Source organism: Sylvia atricapilla, chromosome 5 (assembly GCF_009819655.1).
Source record: "Sylvia atricapilla isolate bSylAtr1 chromosome 5, bSylAtr1.pri, whole genome shotgun sequence".
NCBI lineage: Eukaryota > Metazoa > Chordata > Aves > Passeriformes > Sylviidae > Sylvia > Sylvia atricapilla.
The window spans coordinates 60,485,303-60,501,892 of NC_089144.1; the positions used below are offsets into that span (position 1 = coordinate 60,485,303).

The following is a 16,590-nucleotide window of genomic DNA, read 5'->3' on the forward strand; positions in this document are numbered from 1 at the left end:
AGAATGGCAAAATCAAAAACAATTATACCAAAAATATAGGCTAACTATTATATTGCAGAAAATTAGAGGTAATGTTTAAACTACTAAATCTGAACCTCTATCCTTTAACTAACACTGAAAAAGTCATAATTAATTTGTGCTTTAGAAATGAGAACTATTACCATTTAATAACAGTTTAGAAACTCACTAGAATCTTGTTGGACTCTAATTTAAAAAGCTGAATTTGTACCATTCAGTTCTCTTACAGATCTTTATTGGACAATATGTCTTTTTCTTGTCCTAGTTACTTTATCAGAAGGCATAAGCCAAAACATGTACTATGTTTTATTCTAGAACAAATGAAAAAAAAATACAAAATTACAGATCTCAAGGAAAGGAGCCAAAGTATACCTACTTCCAATAAAGCCAGTTCTTCAGGAAAACTATAAAGAGAAAAACTTGCACACAATTCTACATGTTATTACACAGCTTCAAAAACTGAAGCAATTTGAATACTTGCAACTCTTCAGTGCTTATTATGGTAGAACACATCAAACTTTAATATATATTAATAAGTCTTCCCACTTCACAGATGGGAACCAAGAGGGGAAAAAAAAAAAGGTTTGTCCAAATGAAGAATATAAAAGGATTGGAAACAGACATCCAGTTACACAAGTGCCTGTCTAGCATCCTCATCATAACTAGCTTCTTTTCAGTTTAACCAAAACTGTTTCAGCTTTTGTACTGTTAGAAGAGCTTGAAGTCACTTCAAGTTACTTAATTCTTTGGCAGAGCGTACACAGCTCATTGGACTGAAGTTGAGACTTCCATCTTACTTCTGAGGGAAACATGGCTAAGCCAAGGAACAGTAAGATTAAACACATTAGCTTTCCCTCGAGGTCTAAAACACTTCCCTAAGATCCACCAAATCACCACATGAAGAATTTAAGGCTTATACAGCACAAGAGCCAGAAAGTCAGCTTGAAAGTTCTCTGGTGCCAGACCAAAGCTCTGTTGACCAGACAAGGATCTGTTGATTCAGTTCAGCCCCCTGAATGTTTCCAACTACAAGAAATTTAATTTTCTGTAAAGAGAAGGTCTTTACAAACCAGAAGACATTTGTAACACTCTTTTCGCAATCTCCAAGTTCCCTGACAGGAGCATCACCATACCTTATACTCCAACTCCAAGACAGATACAAGAGCTTCACCTACTCCTGCAAACAGATGATGTTCTGGAGTTGCACCCCTGCAGCTCCACTGGAAATGTCTGGATTCTCTTGGACCCCACTAGAGAAGCAACTGGGTCTGGGCAGAATCACACATGGTCACCGAGACACAAAAACAAGGCTCTACAAAACTGAGTGAGCTATCAATCCTAAAGTGGGCAGTGAGGAAGAAAAATGAGCAACTCTTCTGTCTTTTCCCACCAGTATCATCTCCAAAAACACATTCCTTCGAGTGTTTGGCAGCACTCTGGGACTCATCCTAGCCTTTGACAAGCCCACTCAGCTCAGCAGCCCAACAAAAAGCTAACCCAGCAAGAGAATGGGTTCTGTCAGTTTTCTGAGCAGAGTTGATTTACCAATCAGGCAAGCACTGAACCAGCAAAAGAGGAATTATAGTAGCATGCAGCCAGGAGTGGGACAGCCTCTTTGAGCAGCAAAGAGTTGGCAAAGCCCATCGTGTAGAACCTCGTGTATAAAGCTCCAAAACAAAGAACCAATTCAGGAAAAGTAGTCACTATAGCACATGCATTTCCTTCTTTTCTTAAGGAAAAAGCCTGCCTTCAGAGTACAAATCACTGCCTTCAGACAGACCTGTACCACATAACCTAACAGCTGTAAGGGGGAAACCTTGATTTTACATCAAGATCATATTAAGGAGTGGATGAGAAGTTTTGTGTTTCTTCAGAGACCAAACAAAGGCATGTTCAAATCCACATGATATCAGAAAAAATACGTTCTACGTGAACTTCGCTCAGATGTGACTTTAGGACTGATTTTTTTCCTCCATGTGAGGAAAAAAGGCCTCAAGGCATCTGCAGTTTAAAGGATAATCTTCAAACAGTACACGAATCATCTTTCTTTTCAAATGACGCTATTAAGTGTTTTCTAATAATGACAAAGCTGTAAAAAACGTCAAACATCTAATGGCAAAATACCACCAATGAACTGCTGTAGGAAAGGGCAAAGTTAATTTTTTCAAGACTGTACAAAATACAGCATTAATTCCGAGAGCAAGAGCTATCAATTTAAAAACAATTCCATATAAATTTAATCAATTCGACTTTGCTTTGCAACAGAAGCATGTACATATGTACACTACATACAGATTAATGCTGTATTTCCCTGACTGCCCTCTAAGCTGCTCAAATTAAATATTTATTTCTGTAAACATAAAAAATTTTCTCCTTGAGGGGGAAGACACCGAAGTTGACACCATTATGAAACTTTCAGGTAAAGTGCTAATTTTGAAAAAAAATAAATAAATTAATAAATAAAAGGATGCTTTCCCTTTTTTATGCCCCATAGCTCTAACTTTGAAGAGTAAAACATTTCCTTTGTTTAATTTTTAAAAATCTTTTTGTCATGTAAAAAACACATTTAAAAGGTTGCCAGCATTTCAAAAGGCAAAGATCTGTAACTGACATGCACACATTTGATAATTTCTTAGCCTATTCATCGAGACATGTTAGAAGTTTGTTGAGAAACAAAACATCCCCAGAAAAGTGCAACACAGAAGACTTCATAGGGCCACCTGCGTTTTTAATTCTCACTTTACCCCACTGACTTGTCCACACTCCTTTACAACTAGCACAGTACCAGTGCAGCTTTACAAAGTCAACCTCCTCAGAAGGCCAATTCTACGGTACTTTACTCCTGAAATATTACAGACAATATTACACAGTGCAGACAAAAACTGAATTTTATGCTTAAACTTCAGTTTTTTCTGACCTCAGATCAAGTCTACAGGAATAAGTCACATCTAAGCAATGCACATGAATCTAGTTGAGTACATGTATCACGGACAGAAAAAAGGACAAAAATTTCAACAGGACTTCTGCAAGCTTCACAAGCATATTTCAAGAACAGAGTTGACTGCAAGATCAGTTTTTAAAAAGATACCTAACATGCATAGAATATATCACAGCAAAAAACACAAACAAGAAAAGATGACAGCATGTCATTAACCTAGTAACTGAGGCAAAGCATCAAAAAATGAAGGCAGAGACAGCACAAGAAGTATCACAGAATGATACATATCATTTGAAGATGAAACCAAGGAATTCAAGAGGCTTCAAGAGCTCTGGAGCAGATCCAAGAAAAAGTTGAACACACAGAGCAGCATAAAGAACTTTTTATGCTACGTTCGAGCTGGAGTATATTCTAGACAAGTCAGAAAGCGGGAATCAGCTTAATGTGACATTTTCACTTATAGCAGGTAAAAAGACGGGAAAAACACAAAAATTGTCTAAAACATAAATGGATTTGCCCATCTGAAAGCTTTGACAGTTTGTCACGTCTAAAGCTCTGTAGTCTCTGCACTCTTGCAAGCCATTCAGGAAGGCGACGAAGCCTCAAACAGCGCAGGCAGCCGCGGTACGCTCTTTTGTTCACAAGGGGTAATTACACCAGACTGTGGCTGGATGTTAGCCCCACTCAGAGAGTAACTGAAACCCACAATGCAGGTTCACAGCCTTGCCAGGCACAACAAAACATTTGCTTTAACACGAATATTTGCCAGAAGTAATAAAATGCGTATTTCACAATACTAACGTATTGATAACAACAAACTGAAGTACAAGTCATTTGAAGACAGAGAGTGCAAGAACACCACACAGAAAAAAAAAATCACATAAAAATTTAAAGGGACTAAGTAACAATCTGTCAGAACAGACTTTGTACAGCCTCCGCTGTACTGTTCAGGCACTTTTTTGACTATACACAGGAAGGCAGCAAAGAGTCCATAATCCTATAATACGCGCTAGGTATCATGCTAGCACACCACAGCCTGGGTTTGTGTGTTTCTTAAGATAGAACACACATCACTCCCATTCCACAGGTCAGGGGGAAAAAAACAAAACAAACAACAACAACAACAACAACAACAAGAAAACATGAAACGAAATTCACCAAAATTTTCAAGATCTGAGAGCGTGTGTTTTCTTTCACAAGCTATGTAAGAGTCTTCAGACACTTTTAAAGCAAGGGGAAAAACACTCCCAGAGCAAACCACAGCTGGCAGGGGGCAACACGTCTCCCAAAAACCTGCCCGAGTCATGAGACTGGGTGAGCGTGCAACTAAATCCCGAAGCAGCATGGCTGTTGCCAGCTCCTTCTGGCCCGCTCGCTTATTTTCCACTCTGAGGGTTTCAGAATATCAAGGCAGTTCAATGCTAGCAGGCTTTTTCTACCCATTACATGACAGAACTCAACCACAGGAACCCGTGTGGAGCCTTTTGCAGATCCAAGATAGCTACCAAAGTGGTCTGTCCCACCTTTGGATCAGGCAACGCTTTCCTCCTCATAACAATTTCAGAAATTTAGTCCACCCATACCCCAGCAACACTGACGCACAAGGCTGGCATTTAAGTGAAGCCTGGATGGAACCCGAGCAATTGCCAGGACATTCTGAAAGAGCAACTACATAAATGCAGAAAAAGACTTGGAAGAGAGAGAACCTGTAAGTGTATGAAAACTTCAGGCGATGCCTGCACCTTTGCTGCAGGCAGTGACCGAGTTCTGACAAACTTGTACTAAGCTGCTGTAACCCAAGAGAGCTGCTGTGTGTCTCGCTCTAAACAACACTACTGGCAAGAGTAGCAGCAGTCTAGTTAAAAACATTAATGAGAGGTTGTTTTTAAGGCACAACAATCCTGCTTTGCCAGTTTTTATGGTTTACAAAGCCCTTTTCACACTTTCTGTTATAGTGCAGCTCGAGCCGGGAGAAGCCCATGTACAAAGAACAAATCACCTCGACGTACGCACAAGTAAACATCTGAAACGCTGCGAACCTTCCTTTCGTCCTAAAACGTGGCAAGAAAACACCACCGTGTAACAATTACTGTTAAGTAACACCTAGATACGCAACCTACTTTCCGCCGGCGTTACTCTTCGGCCGTTTGAGGGGAAGGAATAGGAAAACAACTAAAGGAAAAGCAAACCCAAACAGCCAAGACCCCGCACAGGGCGCCGGCGCTGCGCCGGGAGCGCCGGGCCCGGCGGCAGGGTGGCGGGGCGGGCGCTGGCCGGCAGGGGGCGCGGCGCGGGCGGCCGGCGCTGTTGTTGTTGCCGCTCGGGGTATTTAAACGCCGGGCTGTCAATCACGGGCGCCGCGCGCTCCCCGGCGCTCCCCGCACGGCGGGGGCGGCACCGAGCGGCCCCGCAGCCCCGGCCCGGCCGAGCCGCCGCCGCCGCCGACGCGGGCCCCCAACTTGCTCCTTTGTTTAACTGCCCGTGAATCCCCACCGTCGCCGCTTCCTCCGGCTCGCAGCGGCTGCCGACGGGCCTTTTATTATTCGCACGCTCAGCTCGCAAAACACACGCGCGGCGGCGGCGGCGGCCGCCGCTCGGGACCGGGCTGGAAACGTCAAAGAGGCGAGCGGCGCGGGGCGACCCTCTTTCTCCTCCTCCGCCGCCCCCCGAACAAAACGCACGGGCAACCCGGCGCTCGCACCCGGCCGGGGACAGCCGCGGCGCCCGCAATTCTCCGCCGGGAGACCGCCCTGTCCCGGGAGAGACACCCCGGGGGCGCGGGGGGACACGCGACGCCTCTGCACAGTCGGCACAACTTCGGGGTGGCCCCGGCCCCGCCAGCCCCGCATCTGTTGCTCTTTCGTAACCAGCCCCCCCCCCCGCTTGGCCCGGCCCGTCCGCCCCCTCACAGCCGCGGACCCATGTGCCCGGGGACGGCGGCCGGCGCCGGCACCGTCCCCGCGGCAGCGGGGTGGGGGGGAGCCGGACCGGGCGAGCGCCCACCGCTCCCCCCGTGCTGCCGCCGCGCAGCCATTGTCCCCCCCGGGGGCGGGGGGGGGAAGGCGACTGCCACCGCCTGTGCCCGGTGCCGCCCGGCGGCTGCCCCGCCGCGCCGCCCGGCCCCGGCGCGGCTCCCGGCGCCTTACCTGCCGTGGAACCAGTCCTTGCAGATGTCGCACTCGATCATGAAGCGGCTCACGTCGTAGGGTTCGCGGCACACGCAGTACACGGGGGTCGCGGCGGCGGCCGTCGCTCCGGCCATCTTTAAAGAACTCCCTGACTGAGCCGCCCGCCCCGCTCCGCTCCTCCCCGTCCCGTCCCGTTCCCCCCCCGCCCCGCTCCCTCCGCCGCGGCCGCGGCGGCGCCGCCAATAACAACAGCGCGCGTGCCGGCCCCGCACGCCGCGCGCGCCCCCCGCCGCCGGCTGGCACGCGCACGGGGCGGGCGGCACGGGAGCGAGCGGACAACAGCGCGCGGGGGCGCGCGCACGTGCGTCACCCGGCCCCCGCGGAGGCGGGAGGAGGAGGAGGATGGGGACGGCGATGGGAGGGGGGTGCGGGGGAAGCACCGCCCCGCCCGCCCCTCCCGGCGACCGGCCCCGCCGCGCCTGCGCCCCGCGGAAGGGTCCGCGCCCCGCCCGCGCCGGCCGAAGCGGCGGGGACTGAGCGTGCGCGGGCGGGCCGCGAGGGGAAAGAGCGATTTTCCCCGTCGAGCGCGCGGGGCGGGGCGGGGCGCGCACGTGCCGCCCCTCACGGGAGGCGGGCCGCGGGGAGGCACGCGCTGGGCCCCGCCCCCCCGCGGAGTCACGAGGGGAGGGGGCGGGGCGGGGTGCCGCGAGGACACGGCAGGAGGCGGGTGCGGACGCGGCGCGCGCCGGCCCCCCCCCAGTTATGTAAGGAGCGCGGCGGCGGCGCCCGGAGCGGCCTGTCCTGCCGTGTCCTGGGTCATCCTGTCCGGACTCCCCTCTGAGCAGCCTCGGAGGAAGAAAGAGTCATGCAGCTCCCGTGCTGCCGCCTCCCGCCCCCCCGCCCTCAGCCCGGCAGCCGGCGGGGGCAGGCGGGCACGGCGGCCCGTGCGGGTGTCCTCCTTGGCTTCCTGCCAAACTCTCCTGACGAGGCTCAGCGCCTGAAGACCCGGCCACGGGGCACAGTCAGTGGCGTAGCATTCGTTCGCTGCAGTTTCTGAAAAATGTTTTCACAAAGCGAGTTCCGAACACCGAAGGCTGGGGGACACGCAGTTGTGCTTTCTCCCAAAGGGGCCTCGGGGCACATCTGATGTGAGGAAGCCTGGACGGGCCAGTGCTTCCACGCTGGGGGTTGCAATGGTTTATTTCTTGTCGAGCTCTCTGCCTATGCATGCATCCCTGTTCCGTTCCATGCCGTCACCCTTTCTTTCAGGACACAAAAGTAACACTGATGCTTTCATTATGTGTCATCGAGAACAAAAAAGAAGATTTTAAAACAGAGTTGTTTTTTTACTGCAGCCTTCCAAGGACCCATGGAGATTACATTGTATGAGGGAATGGAGCACCATGTCCTCCACACTGTACCAATTTAAAAGCTAAACAATAAATACGTCGAAATGCATGTTACAGTGATCCTGACTGTTACAGTGATCACAACTGTAATAGACACTGCCTACAGCAATGTAATTTTACAACCCATGGCCTTAACCACCAGTAGCCACAAAAAAGCAAACGCTGTAGGTTTGTTTGGCAGAGGGAAGCTCAGAAGTAAATGTTTCCTTTCCAGACTGTTATTGTGAAGGTTGCTAATGTTAACATTTATAGAAGACAAGCAACTTGAGATGATGATTTGGCAGCAAAACGGACAGCAAAGAAATGTAAAACAAATAAATCCGTCACACAGGCTCTGTTACTGAATGGAGAATGAGGCAGAGAAATAAAGGAAGTGTAAAGGATATCTTCAAGAAATACCAGATTCTTAAACCAAACCCTGACCTATTTAGAAAGTGCACAAGGTTCTGACCTGCAGGACACTGTTTGTGGATGTTTTAATACTCTAGTTTTCCAACATACCTCAGGATTTCAGCAACTCAAAATCGGGCCATAGACGCATCAGTCTTCTAAAAAGCTGCTGTTAAATTAATTAGGGGCAAGAAACACCAGTAAGGCAACAAATGACGATTTCAGAGTTTCAGGACATAATACATACCAAGAGGCTCTGTCATTAAAAATATTGTTTCCCTTTATTAATCTGATTCAAAGACACACTCAGGAAGTTGCTTTGCATTAGAATCAAACTCTTGCAGAATCAACTACAGATAACATAACAACTACCAAGAGAACTGTTCCGGTTAAAGTTGTTATTCTGTGTTTGTGCAACAAAGTGTCGGTAGATGTAGACACTCTGGAGTCTGAAAATGGACAAGTGCTTGCCTCTTAGTTGGGTGTTTCTTACATTGCCACAGGGTCAGTCTTATCTGGAAGCTGCAGCCACCAGCTGGAGTGATGTCTTTACCCAAATTGGCCATAAAAATGCATGCATGTTGTATATCAGGAAGTGTCTGCAAACACAAACTCGCTGAACACCTTGGTAAGGCACACGGGAATAGGGTGGGTATTCCTGGGACAGACAGGGTGAGGCTGCCTGACGTGCACTATGTGGAGAGGAGACCTGGCTGGGCTCAGGGCGGGTCCAGTGCTGCTGGGTTGGGTGAGGAAGTTTTCTGTTGACACAGAAGAAAACAACCCATCAGTGAGAGTGCAAAGAATGAGGAAGCAGGCTGGTCTCAGCACCCTGTGGGGACCCGCCCTTCACTTGCCTTGATTATGGAAAAAAAAAAAAAAAAAGGTTTTGTTGTTTGGTGGGTTTGGTTTTTTTTTTAAGAGTAGTTATGAACTTAAGCATGCAAAGTAATGCTCACTATTTAATAAGTACTTTGCCTAGTGCCACAAGCAATGTCTTTTTGCCATTGTGATTTATTTCAGAACAAGGTGTGTTAGTGATTCGGTCTGCTGCACCTTAACCAGCTGGAGAATACCAACTTCATCTGTTGCAAAAAAAGTGGCATAAACCAGCTCCACCTGCCTCAGTCCGACCTGCTGTCATTTTTTCTCTTTCCAAGCTTTCTTCCAAACAACAGTAGACTATACTTGAATGTAATACAGCAAAAGTTCAGAAAAGCGGAGAACCACACACCATAGCAATTACAAAACCTATTTTAGTAAGTATTCTTTCCAGAAACATAGAGAGCTTTTTGATGACAATCTTACTAAACACAATTTAGAAACAAAAAATGCTATACCTACTTTCAACGTAAATAATTAAGTGAAGCAAGTTTAAAGGCCAATCACAAAAAACTTCAGAAGCAAGCTCATTATTCACAGCTACACAATGATATCTGAAGACACCTGAGGCTGTAGCACTCTCCACTCTTGCCTCCCAACCAGCAAGACACACAATGTGAAATACAGTGTGCAGACCACCTTCTAATAGGCAAGAAAGGGTTCATGTGCTTGGCTTCTGGCTGAGCTCTGTCTGCCAAAAACACACAAGGCAGCAATGACAGAGAGCTGGGGAGGGCCGAAGAACCAGCTCTAGAGCAGCTAGTAGCTCTGGAAATCCAAAGGCTGGAGGAAAAAGACTGGAGACAATGATGAAGAACCAGCAGAATCAAGTATATGGGAACAATGAAGCTTGTTTTAGGAAGGAGAGTGATCACTGCCACAGACCATGACTCCCTGCTCACTCACTGATGTACAGACATTGTCAAACTTCCCCATGCCCATCTTGGACCCAGCCTACCACCCCCCTCAGCAGCTGAGCAAGCCAGTTAGTTCTTCAAGCCATGCCCAAACGTAATCTTTCCACCCTAAAATCCACCAAAACCTGCTCTGCCCCATCAAGCCCAACCTCTGAAAAACACAACTTACAGTTTGCACACCAAGCAAGTCCCAGTGGCTGCCTCCATCTCTGTGCCTGGATTTCAACAAAAACGTTAAAAACACATTCACTGGGCTGGGGCTGGCAGGGGTGAGTGGCTCTGGCAGTCAGAGGTACAGGGCTGTAAGTAATTAGATCCTCAGACACTAAAGTCAGGGTTAGAGATTGGGGCACCAAGGACTAAAGAGTACCACTTCTTTGCTTATTCTTCAGGCCAAGCCTGAGTGCTGGTACTCAGTAAGGCACAATATACATCTGCTTGTGATTGGGGGAATGCTGGCTGGTAGTTTATCCTTAAGGCTGGAATCAAGCCTTAAGGGGTAAAAAGGGCTTGAAGTATAGGATTCTTCCTGAATAATGTGAGTATTGTGGAGAAATTATAAGGTCTGCTATCTGCTTCTTATCATTATGGGATAAACCTTCAAAGGCACTTGAGTCAACCATGACAGTTGCCTTCCAGTGAGGTCTGCAGGGATGATGGATGTGCTCAGGCTTAAGTTTGGGGTGAAATATTGCCATGGGTAGACAGTGGAAGGTAGAGAAAATGCCAGGAATAGGAAGAACATCTTAGGACTGAGGAACTAGAATGATACAGTTGCCTAGTACTGTAATACTTGCTTGTGTATATTTGGGTCAGATACAGCTCACTATTGTATGGGCCAGGATGGAGTCAGGATCATAGTAGGGTTTGGGTCATGGCACCAAGTACAGGTCACATTAGGCCATTGCTAGGGACTGAGTGTGGGAATTCTTCTGTGGTTGAAGTTAGCAGTCAATTATGCAGAGTGTATGGAATTCATTTCACTCTACACACTCTACAGAACAAATTTACAGGCACATCATCTTCACAGACAACCTTTGCTGTGCAACATCCTTCACTGGTGAGTTATCCTCTAGCCATTTACAGACCTTCAGCAAGGTCCACAGGGCTGGGGGCAGGGAAAAGTGGTTTATTGGTAGCTCTAGACTGCTGACTTATGACTACAGGTGAGGGTCTTAGCAAGAAATGTATTTTTATCAAAGACATAACCACCAGCACACTGCCCAATAGTAGAGAAGAAGAACAATATGGTTATTGTTGCACAATAACAGCATTCAAAGCCCATGCCTGGCTTTATATATCTCCCAGAGCACATGGCATATGCTGTACATGGCATAAAGGGAAGATAAAGAAGGGAGAGCAGGGCAGGGAGGTTGCCAGAAGGGAGAAGGGGAGTTTTCTGGTACTTCTGGCTGAACCACATACAGGTACCCATAAATATGCCTACTTGTCTCTTGGGAGGAGGGGAGAACTCACAACCATCAGTTACAGGATGGTGATTGTCACCCAGCACGCTATAGATGGCCAAATAAACACCAGAGATGATGTCCAGCAGAAAAAGAGAGGGCCCAGCAGCAGCTCAGACTAGGGAGAATCAGAAAGAAAAATCAGACATTGATAGCCACGAAACAGTCAGATAAACTGTTGGGAAAACATGGGGGTAGAGGGACTTTCCCCATGTTTGGTCATTTCTTCAGTGTATTTATGTGCATTTTGGCAAAACACTCATTTTTAAAATCGCTTATTTTCACATCAATAGGCTGCTGAAAAGCAAAGCTCTGGACTGAAAAAGTGTTCCAGTTCTCCATAGGAAACTGTCTGAAATATACCCAGAATTGGCAGTATGATCTTTGCATCTGCAGAGAAAATACTGAGTCATGTTGTCAGCCCACACGCATTTAACAAAAATAAAAGCAGACCAACGATTCAAAATTCTCCCACTCATCATTTAAAGAAAACAGAAGTCATTCAGTCATGCCTCATGCTTCAGAGACCTTTAGAAAACACCCAGTGCAGGGAACATTCGCCCACGTCGTGCCCACGCACCGTTTCAAACCGGCGATGTCATTTGCAACTTGTTCACTCACAGGTCTGGGCACTGTTTGCTTCAGCATCCTCAGAGGAAGTTGCCGAGACTTAAAAGGTTTCTGCTGAAAACGTGACACGATAGCTGGAGCCTCAGCCCTTCTGTGAGCAGCGCTGAAATGATGTAACACAGCGTGCCTGGCTCGAATCTCTGGAGGAGGCAGGAAAGTGCCGTGTGCTTCACGGCAACACGAACTTAAGCTGTAGTTTGAGTAAGAGGCTACTGTGCTCTTCCTTCAGGGGTTAATCTTGTACTGAAGCATTGGCTCTCCTGTGCTGAACTCCCCAGTCATTCATTCAAACGGGAGGGATTTGCACAAACATCAAGACCGGGAGAATCACCTAGGCAGTCCTCCTCCTTTTCACATTTCCCACACAGTCCTCTGGCAAGGAAAAGCTGGTTTCTGCATTTCACCCAGCTGCTGGCAACATCTCTTCCTCCTTCAGTTCTAAAAGCTGCTTGAAGTATTCGCAGCTGAACCTGGATGAGTGGCAGCCAGCCCAGCTCATGACGGAGGGGGAGACGTCACCACACAGAGCACGCACAGATGGAGTTACACAATCTCTGTGGTGTTGAAAGCGGCGCTGGAAACTTGTCAGGAGCCTAAAGGCCAGAGCTAATTTGTATTTCCTATTGCACAGCATGATTTTAATCAGAGCGAAAAGCGCCCAGTTGTGTTTCATGTACCGAGTGTTATAAGCAGAGACAAGTTAACAGAGCAACTAGAAGCAGGACATGCTCTGAGGACAGCAGAGAGGAACATGGCATGAGGAACATACCAAATTTACTAGCATTTCCTTTATTCTTCAGGATGGCCATGGGCTATGAAGCAAGAGAGTAAGAGGCAACTTTCATCAAAATTCTGTGATTGCCCAATTCTCTTTACAAGGGAAAAAAAAAGAAAAAAGTAAAAAGACACCTGCAAAAACCTTAAAGACAAGTTATTTTAAAAACCTCTTTCTAGAAGTTCTAGATGTGTCACCAAATAAAATACAATATTCAGGAAACCCATCTCACTTGCAGCCAGTGTTTGACAGCAGTCAAGTCTAGGTGATCTCTAACAGAAACTGCTTTGGCTTCAGCTGCAGATAAGTGTGTGCGAGTTCCTTGTTACAGTTAAATTTCTGCCTCGTTGAGAGCAGACAGCACAAAGGACTGGCACAGCCCCCAAGCACCACTGTTCCCAGAACAGGCTCACCTCCAGCACCCCCTTTCCGTGCTGTGATGGCTGGAGAGCAGGAGTCGGGAGCCATTTGGTCACCTTGCCCCAGCTGGGCTCCCAGCCATGCTCCCTACCCAGCACACAGCACTGGGATGCACCTTTGTGTGCTGCCAGCCTGTGCCAGAGAGGGAATGGGGCACCGGGTTAATAGGACAGTAAATACACCTTGACATTTCTTGATTGGTTTGCTTTGTACTCCCAATAGATTTACTGGAAACTCAGAGGTGGGGTTTGCTGCTCAGGGAGTGCTATCATAGGAGAAAATCATTCATTTCAGCCTTCCTCTCTTTACCCTCTGGGAATAAATGCTCCTTTCCCCCGCAGTTCAGCTTTATTCCTTGACTGCTGAGAAGAAGAAAGAAAGGGGTGGGGGGAAAGAAATCAAACCTTAGACCTTTATTTTATTTTGCTCTGGAGAGCCAATGTCTAGTTCAGAGTGGGATAAACTGCATGTCAGGGATATAAAAGGAAGCCTGTCAGACAAGCTTATCTGTAGCTTTCTATATTCAGTCCGATAAACCCTATCCCCAGAGCGTTTTCCCCACCAGCTAGGCCTTTTCTATTGTAGCCCCTGAAATCAGCACCCTCACTGCTCTCATTCTTCCTCCACATGCTCCTTTACTCCCCTCCCCCATCCACATTCGTCCCCCCAGCTCAAACAGCTCCCCAAGGAGCTCAGGCACCACCTATGTTCAGGGATGGGGAAAAGAGAAGAGCGAGTCAGTTGAATATGCAAACAATCCTATTTGCACCCCAGCATGTACAATTCAGGTCTTTGTCAGCATGATGGAGTGCACTCTGTCCAGTTTGTTTCCTTCTCTGGGATTATCATCCACGCCCTTCCCACATGAGCATTATCAAATGCTGTACCTGAATCAGCCTTTTCGAGACAGGCTGACTGCTGCCTGGTTAATACCTGTCCACCACCTGCCTATCCACTTTGTTTAAAAATTATACCAAGTCATAAAATGTAACGTGACATCTACAGCAGCCATTAAAATAAATTTAAAAAAAAAAAAAAAAAAAAAAAAAAAAAAAAACACACACAAAAAACCAACACCAAAAGCATTTTTCTGGTATCACTAAGGCACTGGATGGAAGTGTTTTTAGTTGCACAAGCCCTCCCTGGATGCAGCCCTGCCCGGACACAGCCCACCTCGCACTCCAAGGTGTTTGGGGAGCTGCCTGCTGCCCACCTGCCCTCTCCCCAGCTCAGCTCCTCGCCGCAGGGACACGCGTGGGGTGCGGCTGCCAGACCGACGGACACCCCGGCTTGCAAAGGTGCGAAGCGCTCTCGGGGCTGCGGCAGCCGCCGGAGCGGCACCGGCAGGGCCCCAGGCCCGGCAGACAATAGCTGTATCCCTGCTCGCTCTCCCTGCCGGCCGCATCCGACGGAGAAGCCTCATGAATCAAGCCGAACATCCAGCGACAGGCTGGAGAAATCCATTAATATGCGCCCGCCGCCGCACGCCGCCAGCCCCCTGCCTGGCGCGGCGCTCACCTGCCTGTCTCACCCCTGGCAGGCAGCGAGGGAACAAAGGAGCGCCTGCCCCCGCCACGGAGGGAGGCAGCGGCTGCAGACAAAGCCCGTCTCCCTGCCGCCATGGGTGTGAGGAATTCTCCCGCTCGCCCTATTGTCTGGGCTCCTTTGTGCTCCTCCAGACCTCGGTCCCCGAGCGCACGGGCAGGAATGGTGGGAGCGGGACAGACCCGGCTTTGTTGGAGGGAGCCCTGGGATGCGGAGGGCTCCGTGCCCCGGCCCTGCCGTACGTGCCCGTCTGGCACACGCCGCTCCTGCCCCACGGGGCAGGTAGGGGACAGGGGGTGCAGAGCAGTGCAGGCAGATGGACGGGGCATGGTTCTCCACGCACACGGGGCACTCGGCGGCCCCTTCCCGAGATTGACCCCGTGATGCCACTGGTAGATGGGGAATGGTCGCCAGGTCGTGCAGAAGGGAGGATGAGGGGTGCCCTAAACACCCCACCGCTGATCAAGGGCTGGTGCAGCTGGCTAGAAGGGACAGTGAGGGAGCAGATCTGGGAGCAGGGACTTTGGGAGCACCCATCACACCACCTGTATGTCTCCCAGCCTTAGGAGCAGCACGGACACCTCTGCCCAACTTCCACCGCTTTGTCAAGCAGTAGCTGTGGCGTCCCCTGTGCAAGCCACGTCTGTGGCCGCAGCATTGCAACCCCCCAAGTCCTGCAAGGGCTGGTGGCAGGATCCAGATTGTCTTGTGTCAGGGCAGAGCTGTAATTGCCAAGCACTCCCGAGGGGTCAGTACCCAGCTGCAGCACACTGGTAGCTCTCCTCCCGCTGCCACTGCACACTAGCGTTGGAATGACCATGACAGAGAGAAGGGGAATGCCAGGTCTCTCCAGTGCAGGGAGCAGGGTGTCCCCGCAGTGCCCATGCCACTGCCCAAGGGACAAAGCCCTCCCTGGTCCCAGGGCAGCTGTAGCACGTGGACCAGCTCCAGCAAGAGAGCCCCGAAGAGACATGGCTCACCTGGACTCAGCACTCTGGCTTGTGCTGTCCCTGCCCTGGCCACCCTCAGCTCCTCTCCACTGGCACTATCACACAACCAATCTCAGCCACGCACAGAAATACCTGCAGTGATCTGGGTGTCGTTTGAACAATATGGCCAACGGAACGTAAGCAAAGAAAGAGAGAAAAGATCCAAACCCAAGGGAAAAGCTTATTCCTGAGGGGCACAAAGGAGCCCCAGCACACTCCTGCTCCACTGTTGGGACAGCAGTGCTGAGAGCTCTGGCACAGAGAACAACAGGGTCCAGGAACAAGAACCAAGACACTGACTGTAGGGTGCTGCTAGTGGAGCCTGTGGGTGTCCACAAGCGACAGGGATGGTGAGGAGGCAACATACAACTAAAATGCTCATTTCTCAGTCTTGTTCTGGGGAAACAGTTTCTGACATTTCTGGTTCAAAGTGCAGTTTCTCTTCCTATTTTTTCTTTATATTTGATACATTTTAAATAAATTCTTACAAAAAACCCCACCAAAAACAAACAAACAAAAAATGTAAAAAACCCCTCCACTTCCATGACCACCAACAGGGAGGTCTCCAGACAAGCTTTGTTCAGGAATAAATTTTTCCTAAAGAAAACTTTAAAATTCTATTTTTTTTTAAAAAAGGTGGAAACCTTGAATCTAAACAGCATCACTTCCTTCTTTGAGTTTTCCTGCTTCACAGCAAAGCCTCAGCAGATCTTGTAAAGTATATTTGTGATTTATAAGCAGGAATCATACTGGGTTCGATGGACAAGAGATTCTCAGCAATATCTGATTTGCAAAAGCAAGAGAGTTGTTCCCAAAGCCACCAAATAAGAGAAGACTGTGAGAGCAGATAAAGCAAAAAGCCAGATAGAAGCAAATGGCCTTCATCTTCAAAAAGTCAGAGAAAGGAGAAAGACTGGGGGAAAGGGGGATACCTGGGAAAGAAAGGGGAAAGACCTGCTGGGCAGCAGATTGGTGGCAGAGCTCCTGGCCTCTCCATGCCTCCTCCATGACCCCTCGCTGTTTCCCCAGGCAAAAAGGGGCACAGCAGCTCTCCTCCCCCAAGCCAGCACCAAGCTGGTGTTC

At 48.9% G+C, this 16,590-nt stretch overlaps 1 protein-coding gene and 1 long non-coding RNA gene across 2 annotated transcripts in view; both read right to left on the minus strand.

Annotated features, from left to right (window-relative positions):
• KDM7A (lysine demethylase 7A) overlaps nt 1-6,268 on the minus strand; it is a 60,920-nt gene extending 54,652 nt beyond the window's left edge. The window contains exon 1 of the mRNA XM_066319690.1: nt 6,103-6,268. Coding sequence (XP_066175787.1) covers nt 6,103-6,218 — 116 coding nt within the window. The 5' untranslated portion in view covers nt 6,219-6,268. The remainder of the gene's footprint in view (nt 1-6,102) is intronic.
• Nucleotides 6,269-8,145: 1,877 nt separating this feature from the next.
• Nucleotides 8,146-12,410, minus strand: LOC136361646 (uncharacterized). The gene is made up of 2 exons (XR_010743669.1): nt 11,729-12,410; nt 8,146-11,266 (listed from the first exon to the last, which is right to left on the minus strand). It is a non-coding gene; the product is annotated as an uncharacterized lncRNA (long non-coding RNA).
• Between the last annotated feature and the right edge of the window lie 4,180 nt (nt 12,411-16,590).